Below are 12,437 nucleotides of genomic sequence, written 5' to 3' on the forward strand. Positions count from 1 at the left end.
TAGTTTGTTTCCTGCAGTTCGCCTTGGGACTTGTACCTCCTGACCACACTTTTTGTATGTATTTACCTTTATTGGTCACAATGAAGTGTATAAGCTATATAACGGTATTTGACCTGCATAATTCGAAAGAGTCTCCCACCCCCAAAACCTGGCCTTCCAGTATCAGGCTTGGGAATATCGCCAGAATTAAGGCAATCATTTGCTAAAATTTAGGTTCGGTTTGGGGAAGTGCTTGTGATGTGTTATCTGACTATGTGTTTGGTTGAGAATATTATGAACTCAGCCATTTCGTGATAATTGGTGAGCTTGTCAACCTGTGATTTTATGTTTTTAGAATGAATTATTGTTTCAACTATTTATTGAGCAACTACTGTGTATAACACTTTACTAGGGGCTATGAATACACCAAACATTGCCTATTCTCTTGGAGCTTATTCTGGTCTAATACGAGAATTTACAATGCAAGGAGAGGGACCGACAAGTAAACAAGTAATTATAAGTTCATATAAATTCTATATGGCAAATAAAAGGGTGTTAAGAGAGGGGAAAAACAACGGTGGATAAAGACAGGATTCCCTTAGATGGTCACTATAGGATTCTATGGAGATGGCACATAGGCAGAAATCCTAGGGATAAACAATTTTCAAACACTTCCCAGGTCAGTTCAGAATTTAGAAGTGACTCTTAGAACTAACGCTTATACAAGAATCTATCATGTTTACTTGTAATAGCCATAAACCTGAAAGTGATTCAGTGTCCATCAACAAGAGAACGGATGGACATAAAAGTTATATTTCCACAAGGAAATACTACACAATTGAGAAGGAAAAAAACATGCAGCGTTGATAAATATCAAAATCCATTATGGCGAATGAAACAAGTCTGTGCAAAAGAGTGCATACTGTGTAATTCTATTTGTAAGAAGTTCTAGATAAGGCAAAGTTAATGTATAGTGAAAACAGTAAAGGGCCACATGGTAAATATTTCAGGGTTGGAGACCTTAAAGTCTGCTGTCAAAGACTGCTGTTGTGGTGCAAAGCAGCCATAAGAAATATGTAAATGAGTAGATGTGACTGTGTTCCCATAAAACTTTATTTATAATTACAGACAGGGAATCAATATGACCACAGCCCACAGTTTGCCAATGCTCATCAGTGTCTAATAACCTCACAAAAGAGGGAAGATCAGACATGTGTTTTTGATGCAAGAAAAACGCAACGCTGCTGTGAAGCAGCCTTCACAAGAAAAAATAATAATAATCGAACGTAGTCCCTCATCAAAACTCCAGGTCTGATTGTCAATTTACAGGAAATGTAGGAACAGAAGGACATGATAATCGAAACGACCATATTCAGTCAGCAAAATGCAAAACATTGCAAGAAATGCTATAGAACACATGACTTAGTTTTCTATAAAACAACAAAAACAGAGAGAATAAAAGAGAAAAAATGGAATCTGTTAATCAAACATATTTAAAAGGCTTATCAGCTAGTGACATATTTATCCTGATTCACTAAATCTGATATTTTAAACACACAATGGAATTTATAATAAAGAAATATTTTTAATAATTTTTAAAAGAAAGCTCATGTACATCACTTTTAGATGTAGAAGGAGTCATTGTTGAAACTTCTTGCATGAGGCGATCAAGACACTTCACAATGGTTGTAAGGAAGAGGGTACAAGGAATGCAGGCATACTAGTAGCCCACGTTGGTATGGAGAGAAATGACTTTTTTTATGAACTGGTATTCCATAATTGTATATCCCAGCTCATTTTTACTGCAAATAACAGGTGACCTAGTTAACAGTGGCTGCAAGAAGGATCCAGGGTGGTGTTGGGGTTCAGTGACGCCATCAGGACACCCGATATTGGCCCTTTTCAGCTGTGAGACTGTCAATGTTTTAAGTTTTGTTTGCTTGTCAGCTAATCAGCAACTGTGCCAAACATGTTTTCAGGACAATATCCAAAGACTGGAAGGACCGTGTTTCTGTACGTGGTCATCTTTACTTTATAAATTTTCATTATAGTTGGCATACGATATATGTTAATTTGACGTGGACAACACAGTGCTTGGCCATTTGTACCTTACGAGGTGATCACCATGTTGCACGTAGTACTGTCTATCAGCCAGCAAAGTTACAAGGGTATTGTGGACACACTCCCTGTGCTGTACACTACATCCCTGTGGCTGAGGTAGTTTATACCTGGAAGTTTGTCCTTCTTGTTCACCTTCTTTGTCATCCATCCCCGCCACTCCCTCTCCCCTGGCGTCCATCAGGTTGTTCTTGGTAGCTGAGGGTCTGTTTGGTGTGTTTGTTTGTTTTTGTACTTTTAGATTCCACATGTAAGAGAGATCACACGGTATTTATCTTTCTCTGTCTTCTTTCACTTCACATAATACCCTGTAGGAACATCCACGTTGTTGCAAAAGGAAAGATTTGCTTCTTTTTTTGTGGATGAGTAATACTGTATATAAAGGTACACACACACACACACACACACACACACACACACACACACACATCGTCTTTATCCATTCACATATCGAAGGACACCTGTGTTGCTTCCACATCTTTACTATTGCAAATAATCTTGCAGTGAAGATAGGGGTGCACACTGTTTTTCAAACTCGTGTTTTTGTTTTCTGTGGATAAATAATGAGAGGTGGAATTGCTGGATCTCATGGCAGATGTGTTTTCAATTTTTTGAGGAATCTTTATACTGTTTTCCACAGTGCCTGTACCAATATATAACCCCATAAACAGTGCACAAAACTTGTTTTCTGTTTCCGCGGCCACATTTGTTATTTCTTGTCAACTTGATCATAGCCATCTAACAGCTCTGAGGTCATATGTCACTGTGTTTTGCTTTGCGTTTCTTTGATGGGTAGTGATGTTGAGCTCTGCGTTTCTTTAATTAGGGTGAAAACTGAGGGGCTCACATTACACCCCCCCCCCATAACATTTACAGGTGGAGTACGCCACATGCTCTTTCCTACAACACTTAGTGGTAAACCAGTCACTGTGATTAGCTTAGTACAATCATTTTCTCTCTGGAGCTGGGCAGAGGCCACCTTCTCTGTGTATTGGGACAGTAAATATCCACACAGAGTCGTGGTTCTCAAGGGAATGAAGATTAAGGAGTGGCTAGTGGGCAGGGAGCCAGCAGCGGTGACTGCAGTGGAGCCAGGCAGACCCTGTACCGTGGAAGGAAACCGCAACAGGGGGTGTACAGATAACACTGGAATCACAAAGTCTTTTATATTATCTTGCGATGGACATACAGCACAAAGAGTCTGCTTCCTGTGCTGTGTGGTGTTCTAAAGCACAGTGCCCATCTACCCAGCTTCCTAATGAGAGGGTGCTTCATCCCAAAGTGAACACTCTAGGCTGAAGAGCTGGGCACGTTGTACTGCGTAACAGGAAAATAAGTGTACACTGCTGCAAGTGGGCGTGGTGATGGAATGAGGAACATCACGCGATTTCCATTTGCCAATGTCAGTGTAGGATACTCATTCTACTAATTGAACCATTTTCTCTCCATCTGATGAGTGCTGCTGAGTTTTATAATCAGTGCAGTAGTAGTTGACTTTTAGGTGTCAAACCTTGGTACATGCCGTTTATGTTTTATATCATTTGATGTTACTCACGTATATATTATGTATATCTAAGAGAAGTAAAAATTCATAATGTGTGAATTGCCTACCCATAGTATGATTAATATGCACTCTACTGTACTCTCCAGAAATCCTTTTTATCACAATACCAGTCTGATAAGTTAAAGTTCTGCATTTTTCTATTGTGGATTTAAAACATGTTTTAATTCTTTTCTTTAATAGTGGGCAAGTGTTCTAAGAAGGACCCTGCAAGCAGGTACGATTTTGTGGATTTCTAAACATGGCATGTTCCCTGAGGGACTGCAGATACCAGAACCCCGCAGTGATTGAGTGTTCTGATCTGGGCGAGACCCTGCCTTATCTGTGTCACAGTTGTTAGCTCATTTGTCATCACAATAGCTTTGCAAAGTAGCTGTGCTGTTCAGGCTACTTTTTATTAGTTACACATTGTGGTCCAGGAGGTTCATTAATTGACCCATGGTTCCACAGTTACCAAGTGGCTGACCTGTGATTTGACCTTCAGCCTGCCTGGCTTCCCAAAGCCATTCTCTTGTCCCTCAGCCTGTACTGAGAAGTTCCTGGGCAACTCTGGAGTCAGGATTCAGACGCAGGTCAGAGGAGCTCAGAGAGTCCAATTTAGTCATATGTTAATGCTGATTTAGAGTTGTTCCTAAGAAAGCCGGTTAGTCCAAGCATTTGTCTTCATATACTGGACAGTTGTAGCAGTAATGGGAACCTTGTTTTCAGCATCAGAATTTAGCCCAGATGCGAGTTAGCTGTGGCCACAGAACCACAGCCTTTACCTAAGCAAGACCTGATCAGTCAGGTGGTTTTGGGTGTGATGCCATCTGTCCTTCTGGAGATGAATTACTTCTCTGTACGAGAAAAATACCTATGTATTGGCCATGTTGGGTTAATGAAATTCAGCATCAAATTAGAGGATATTTCTAATTGATATCTCTACTAACATACTTCCCAGTTGGGTTTCCTTTCATGGTGGTTCCTTTACCTGGTTTTATCCAATTTTTTTTTCTTTTTCCTTAAAGGCTTTCTTCTTCTTCCATGAGTTTTCTTCATTTTTTACTTTCTTACCTGCTTTTTTTTGCTGTTTCTCTTGTTCTGTTATGTTTTCCATTCCTACCAGCTAAGTCGTCCATTATTTGGTAGAAGCAAAAGCACCTAGAATATCAGGGCTTTAAGAAAGCTTAGGAGTTAATTATTTAAAACACCCTCTACTAATTTATGCTATGATTAACGTTTTGGTCAAGTGTTTGTTCACCTGGAGAGTTTGTAACTCAAAGAGATTAAAGTGACTTATTTGATTCTAAATGAGTGATGGAAATGAGATTTGAGTTCAGATTTCTAAGCCCATGCCTTTCCTACTTGATCATCCTGTTGGTGATTGTTTTACTAATAGAAAGGTCTAATGAACGCAGTGGAAGATGATCAGAATGGAATTAGTAGCAGAATTCAAGTTTCGAGACACCAGTGTTTCGCAATAGAAATACGGATTTTAGAGTAGAGATCACAAATCCGATCAGGCACAAGTAATCAGAATAGTGGGGTTTGTGACAAGTTAACACAAATCGAAATATGGTTGACACAGGATGTTGGCAGTTGTCTAGGAAAGTAGATTAAAATAAGGGTTTCAAGGGCGTACTGCTCAGGTTGCTGCTTTTTCATTGAATGGTGGAAACAGGAAAATTCAAGGTTTCTATCTGAAATATTAAAATAATTTGGGTCACTGGAAAGATTCTCTTTAGAGCCACTAGGAATGTGGTACCACCTACCTGCACCCCAGCTTACAGAGGGGCCTTAGATCCCTTTCAGACCTAGGTTACTGGAGAGATCGTGAAACTACAGAGATCTGTGGCCCTAGGCAGGTGTCTCGTCACCTGCACCGCTTTTCCCAACTTGCTCATGTCCTTCCCAGCTGCATGGAGGGTTGGGCAGAGGAATGACGGACTGTCAGATCAGTGATGGAGTTGGGGAGTTGGTAACATGCGTGCGTTGGGAGTGGACGACACAATCTCCATTTAGCCTGCTTCCCAGGAGCAGGGAAATAGTGGGTCATTTGAGGTCGTCCTTGTTTCAGGAGTCTGTGCCTTCACAGGCTGAAGATTTCAAGGTTGGAGGTTGCCAGGGAGCCCTGAGGATGAGAGATCTGGTAGTGGGAAGGCTAACAACATACACATTTGTTCTTTGACTTTTGTGCTTGTAACTTGCAAACATTTCAGGGAACTCACTGTATTGTTTTAGCGTTCAAGGAAAGAATGGGGTCGTCTTAGTCAGTGTTTTTCCTGTTAAAGAACCAAGACTGCCATTTCTGAGTCACAAAGATTAGTCTTTGAAGCAGGGGCAGACACTGGAGAAGTGCCAGCATATCTTTCCACCACGATTTAGGTCATGAGATTCCTCACAGTTCAGGTTACAAAAGTTATGTCAGCCATTAATTGGATTTTCAGTTCAGCCTTCAGGACTTCCGGTGAACACAAAGTAATCTCGGCCTTTGGCAATACATTCGCTGTGACTGTTTGCTATGGCAACTTAGAGTGTATCTTCACATTATTTCAGAGGTTGGGAGAGTTGGAGGCAGCAATAGAGCACGGAAAACTGTTTTAAAACAGGCCAAATTTTAATTCTATCCAGACCCTTCATTTGATACGCAGATAGCTGAACTACCACACCATTTTTGTTGTTGTTGCTTTTGTAAAGGAAGCAACTCGCTTATTTTTTTTCTTTACCCCACAGTCTTCCCTGCAAACCTGGCATTGAGGAGTCACCGTCTACATCACAGGATAAAGTCTGCAATGTTGATTCCAAGGTAAAGTGCGCCGGTGTGAAATTAAGTTTCCTGCTCTGGATTTGGTTTTGTGTAGTACTTTCTCTTACAGTGTAGTAGGGGTCCACCTAGCATTGGTTTATGTTCGTAATAGAAAATTGGGTGCAGTAAACCAGTTTATAAGATAGGACCAGTTGAGGTGTTCTTTGTTTGTTTGTTTGTTTCTTTGTTTTAAACCCTTGTAAGGACTGAAGATAGGGACGAAAAAACAGAATGGGCTGGAAAATATACAGTGATAGGACAATTATATTGGGAAGCTTCCCACAGTAGAGGAGATATGATATTGGATGAAAGGGAAAGATTCTTAATGTGACATTTATTTACACCAACATGACCTTTATACACTTGCCTAAATGAAGTCTTTAGTGGATCCAGTGACTTATTGTAATAGTCATGAAATCTTTATAGATGATGTAATACAGAATTGTACACCTGAAATGTATGTAAATTTACTAACAATTGTCACCCCAATACATTTAATAAAATCAAAAAAAATAGTCATGAATTCTCCTGAAGCCTTGCAGTTTTAAAAGTATATAGCATATAATATGTAGGTTCATTTTTTTTTTACACTTTTTATTTTGGTATCATATAGTTGTCAGGAGGAAATGTTTTCTTGTTTCTCTCTTGTTACATGTTTCTTCAGTTACATTCATTAACATTTGATATTATTTTATATTAGTTGCATGTGTGCTGATCCATCATTGAGATTAAAACAACAGTAGAAATTGTTGAAAGTACAACTGAAGTTCTTTATCTCAAAACCCATATTGAAAGGGATTCCACTGTATGCTAGATCATTGTATTATGAACATATTTAAATGTCTTCATCTAATGGAAAAGTACATGTTCTGCCTAAAATGATGATTCTAGAAGCAGTGCTTCTTAATAACCGTATGGTAAAATGTCAGTTTTCAGAAATTTTTTCTTGTTGTTTTTAATTTTTTTTATTTCCGTTTCTGTTGACATTCAGTATTATGTTAGCTTCAGGTGTACACCACAGAGGTCCGTCATTTATGTACGTTACAAAGTGATCCCCTATGAGTGTGGTGCCCCGGCCCCCATACGTAGTTATTACAATAGTATTAACTATACTATTTTTGCAGTACTTCTCAGCCTCATGACCTTTTTGTAACTGCCTATTTGGAATCTTAATCCTTTTAACTTTTTTACCCGAACCCCAAAAGACCTCACGGCGGGCCTTGATCGGTTTGTTGTCTGTATTCATGATTTTTTCTCTTTCTTTGTTCATTTATTGTGTTTTGGATTCCACAAATAAGTGAAATCATATGGTATTTGTCTTTCTCTATGTGATTTATGTGACTTAGATAAAGACCAGCTAGGTGTACCCATGTTGTTGCCAGTGGTAAGATTTCAAATATTTTGAAGTGTCCAAGTAATATTTTAGTGTATACGACGCTTGACAGTTAAGTTCGCGAACTCATCCTTGACTGAATGCTGCATACCTCATTGATGAATATCAGTATCATCACCTTCGAAGTATTCCCCTTGGGAAGCCATGTACTTAAGCCAGCGCCTAGTTCACCCTCCGAAGCAATTGTGGAACTCTTCCTGGAATGGCCATCAGAGCAGTTGTCATATTAGCCTTGATGTAATGAATGCCATTAAAATGTCTACCTCTCAATATTTTCTTCATCTTTGGGTAAAGAAGAAATCACTAGGGCCCAGATCAGGTGATTAGGGAGGGTATTGCAAAATATTTATTTGTTTACTGGCTAAAAAGTCCCTGAGACACAGTATCGTGTAATATGGTGCATTGTCGTGATGCAAGAGCCATGAATCTTTCTCAAAAAAATTCAGGTCGTTTTTATCTAACTTTTTCACGCAGCCTTTTCAGCACTTCCAGACAATCAACTTGGTTAACTGTTTGTCCAGTTGTACAGATTCATAATGAATAATCCCACTGATATCAAAAACGGTTAGCAACTTGTTTAGACTCTTGGTTTGGGCTGACGGAAATTTTGGTCGTGGTGCATTGGCTGACATCCAATGTTCACTTTGACGCTCTGTTTCAGGGTTGTATTGGTGCACCATGTTTCATCATCAGTGACAACATGGCCCAAGACATCGTCCTGCCTCCCCAAACAGTGTTGGCAAACTTCACGCTACTTTGGGAATATTTTTGCACACACCTTTCTCATGCCAAGATTTTCAGTTCAGATTTTCCTAACTGTGTCTGTATCGATGTTTAGTTTGGTACAGAAGAAAAAAGTCACAATCAGAACCACGATTCTCACTCACAGTTCAATGAATTTTGCGATGTTTATGTCATCAGCTCTGCTTGTTACTGGCCACCCTGACCTGTCCTCATCTTGGCGCATTCTGTCCCATCAGTAAGACGTTTCATCCTTTCAGACACGGTCTTTCTCTTCATGGCATTATTCCCATGAGCTTGGACTAAAATGTCCCAGATTTCACTTCAATTCTTGCCACGTTTAACAAGAAATTTAATATTTCTTCGTTGTTCTGATTCAAGCCCAGACATTCTCGCGACAGCACAGAAAAACACGCAGCAACAATGATGACTACCACTCAGCCAGATTGCACCCCATCGACACAAACACAGCTGTGAGACACTGATATACCAAGGTTATGAAACCTTACGGAACTGTTGGTACAGTGCTGCCTATGTAAGAGCTAGGTGGGAAGTTCACAAACTTAATTGTGAGACCTCTCATAGGTACCACTCTTCTCTATTCAATGTTTCTCAGTGGACACTTAGCTTACTTCCGTATCTTGATTATTGCTAATAATGCTCAACAAACCTATGGTTTCAAGCATCTTCTCGGATTAATGTTTTGCATTTCTTTGGATAAATAGCTGGATGCAGGAATGCTGGGTCTCACGGTGTCTCCAGTTTAAAATTTTTGAGGGACCTGCATATTGTTTTCCATTGCAGCTGCACTGACTTGCAGTTTCACCAACAGCACACGAGGGATCCCTTTTCTTCACATCTTCACCAACACTTGTTTGTTGATTTATCGATGATGGCTATTCTGACTGTGTGAAGTGATAGCTCATTGTGTTTTTACTTTTCATTGCTCTCATGATAAGTATCATTGAACAACTTTTCATTATGTCTCTTGGCCACCAGTGTGACTTCTTTGGAGAAAAATCCATTCAGGTTCTCTTCCCATTTTTTCATTCATTGTTGTGTTTTTGGTGTTACGTTTTATGAGTTCCTTATACATTTTGGATATTAACCCTTTATTAGATGTATTATTTCCAAATACCTTCTATTCATTTGGTTGTGTTTTCATTTTGTTGAAGGTTTCCTTTGCTGTGCAAAACTCTTTAATTTGATGTCATATATGTATGGGTCTTGTTTTCTTATCCATTCAGCCACCTTATGTCTTTTTTGGAGCATTTAATCATTTACATTTAAAGTAATTACTTATAGGTATGTGGTTATTGCCATTTTATTAGTCATTCGTTCGTTCATTCATTTTCTCCTCCTTCTCCTTCTTCTTCCTTCTTTTTCTCTTTCTTTGAAACATACCTTTTATCTTTCTTATAATACTGGTTTGTTGGTATAAACTTGTCCATCTTTTTCTTTTCTGGCAAGCTCTTTATCTCTCCTTCGATTCTAAATGATAGCTTTGCTGCACACGGTAATCTTGGTCGTAGGTTATTGCTTTCCATACTTTGACGATTTCTGCTAAGATTTAATAAGAGTCAAGATGAGATTATTATAATGACCCAACCTAAATAGGTTGGTTAAATGAGAGCAGTAGCTCGCTGTATTATAAAATGTGCCAGAAGTATTTTTTGTACAAATTAAGACAAAAAATCCAAGTCATGAAAATAATGCTCAATTTTCTGAACTTCTTATTGCTGATTTCATGAAGGACTCAAGGAAAGTTTCTCACTTATTCTTTGGTTATTGAATTCTCTATTAATATTTTTTGTAATCCTTACTTTTAAAGTCAATACAATGACTTCCAGTACTCAATATAGCAAAACCTGTGTTCATTTATAATTCAAAGTAAAATCTATTTTAGGGCTTATCAGATTATTATGAAATTTTGGCCGTCTTGTGGTTGCTAAATCATCTTACTGTTTGACGTACACTACTCTTGCCTAATTAACTTGTCTTACCGATTGGTATAAATTTGGCAGAAGTTTTGGAGTTTTTTGAAGATAAACACAGCACAAATAAATGAGAGTTTTGTACAGTTTCTCATTAATTAAAATTTCTGATTATGTAAATGAGGTTCTTAATCTCTATTCATTGAAGGAGAAAATAAATTTAAGCTGCAATACACTAAAAGAAAAAAGTACATTAATTATTTTTTCAGTAGAACTTATTTTAAAAGTTTTTAATTATATGAGTCCTTTTATCTAAATGTGCAGCATAAGGTAATCCATACCAACAGAATCCATACCAACAGATTAGTAATTCTTGGGGCTGGTGGTGGCAGCAATGGGGAGTGACTGTTGAACTGGAATGGGGTTCTTTTTGGTGTCATGAAATGTTTCGGAACTAGAATGATCGTTGTACAAAATTCTGAATGGCCAAAACTCTACTCAATGTTTCCCTTTAAAATGGTCAATTTTATGTTTTGTGGACTGTGATCTCACTAAAAGAAGAATTCTATCGAAACCTATTCAGTCGATGACATTAAGATCATGGTACATATTGTAAAACAATCAAATGGCTCATTTAAAACATGTCTTCTGCTCTTGCCTTCCTCACTTAACAAAATGTCTAGATGTTGCTCTTGAAGGGGCTCCTTTGTTCTTTGCAGTGGCTGCAGAAATTTCCACTGTGCAGAAGTCACATGACTTATTTATTTGGTCCCCTATGGATGGACAGCCAGCTGATTTGCCACTGTCAATACTGATGCGGGGAACCTCTCCCAGCTCTAGTTTGCAGCGTGCTCGGGGGAGGATCGGACTTAGCCGGGCTGCGAGGGCACACGGAGTTCAGCAGGCCCTCGCTCTCTGTTCTCTGTGTGTCTAGCACAGGGCTTCACTTCAGACCTTGTTTGGGAAGGGGGGACAAAAGGGAGGAACAAAACAGAGGACGTCATGACATGGGAGCTGGGTGCAGAGAAAACGGGTTGAGCAGAATGTGGTCTCTGCCTTGAGAGACCCTGGCTTGAGCCCACCCTGGACCATTTCTCTAGCTCTGGGGCTAGAGATTCTGAGTGATCTTTTCATAATAATATCTGTGGACACATTAGTGGACACATATGCACACATCAAAGGATGAAATCACAATTCAGGATATTTTTCTAAGATAAAATACTCGTTGTAAAGTCATAAGGAAGAAAACATTACCAACAGAGGATGCAACTTTCTCTCTGAGATGATTTTTTACTTTACAATCCTCTTCAGCAATCGGTTCTTTTCATATTATTCTTAAGAAACTTTATTAACTTGGTGTCCATAGTTGTTAAAGCTATGTTGAAAATTCTTTCATATCTCAAACTCACAGACATCCTGGTCACTTGATTTCTTAGTCCCTTTCTTCTTTCAGTCCTGCATGACAATCGTAGATGTATTTGAAGAATTTTAAATCTTCAACTCGGATAATCCTCATTTTATTAGTGTATTTACACTAGATTTTCCCTGCAGTATTCAACTACCAGGCCATATGCAGTAGATAGGTAATTAGAGTTTTATTGTAGTGTTTGTTCTCAGGGAACAAACCGTGTATTTTAAGGCAACCACGTGTATTTTAAAACGGGGTTTTGTATATCTTTCATACATATAGCAGTGCTTCAAAAAGACTCGTGATTCTGTCATCACATAAGTATTTCTCCTCTATTATTTAAACTTATCTTTCAAAAATTATTTTTAAATAGTTGTCTTGTAGTAACATCATGAATTGGTGATTGACATTTTTTTCATTTAAATTTGTGTTTATTATGATGATATCCAGGAAATAAGAAGTGACATATATCCATAAAAGGGTATTTTATATTTTAGATTTTGAAATATGTCATTGAA

The 12,437-nt window shown here is 38.5% G+C and overlaps 2 protein-coding genes across 22 annotated transcripts in view; both read left to right on the forward strand.

Moving 5' to 3' along the window:
• Positions 1–12,437, forward strand: part of LOC308496052 (aldo-keto reductase family 1 member C15-like) — a gene marked incomplete at its 5' end in the record, with an annotated part of 236,040 nt that overhangs the window by 133,879 nt on the left and 89,724 nt on the right. The gene's annotated exons all lie outside the window — the stretch shown is intronic.
• LOC308500436 (ankyrin repeat domain-containing protein 26-like) overlaps positions 1–12,437 on the forward strand; it is a 185,809-nt gene that overhangs the window by 91,719 nt on the left and 81,653 nt on the right. For all 21 annotated transcript variants that reach the window (XR_013993729.1, XR_013993730.1, XR_013993731.1 and 18 more), the window contains 2 exons: positions 3,842–3,875; positions 6,371–6,443. Coding sequence is in view for 18 of the 21 variants with exons in the window: in XM_081055285.1 (XP_080911411.1) it covers positions 3,842–3,875; positions 6,371–6,443 (107 nt within the window). In the remaining 3 variants the exon portion in view is untranslated. The remainder of the gene's footprint in view (positions 1–3,841; positions 3,876–6,370; positions 6,444–12,437) is intronic.

Source organism: Rhinolophus hipposideros (genome assembly GCF_964194185.1).
Source record: "Rhinolophus hipposideros genome assembly, chromosome: 1".
NCBI lineage: Eukaryota > Metazoa > Chordata > Mammalia > Chiroptera > Rhinolophidae > Rhinolophus > Rhinolophus hipposideros.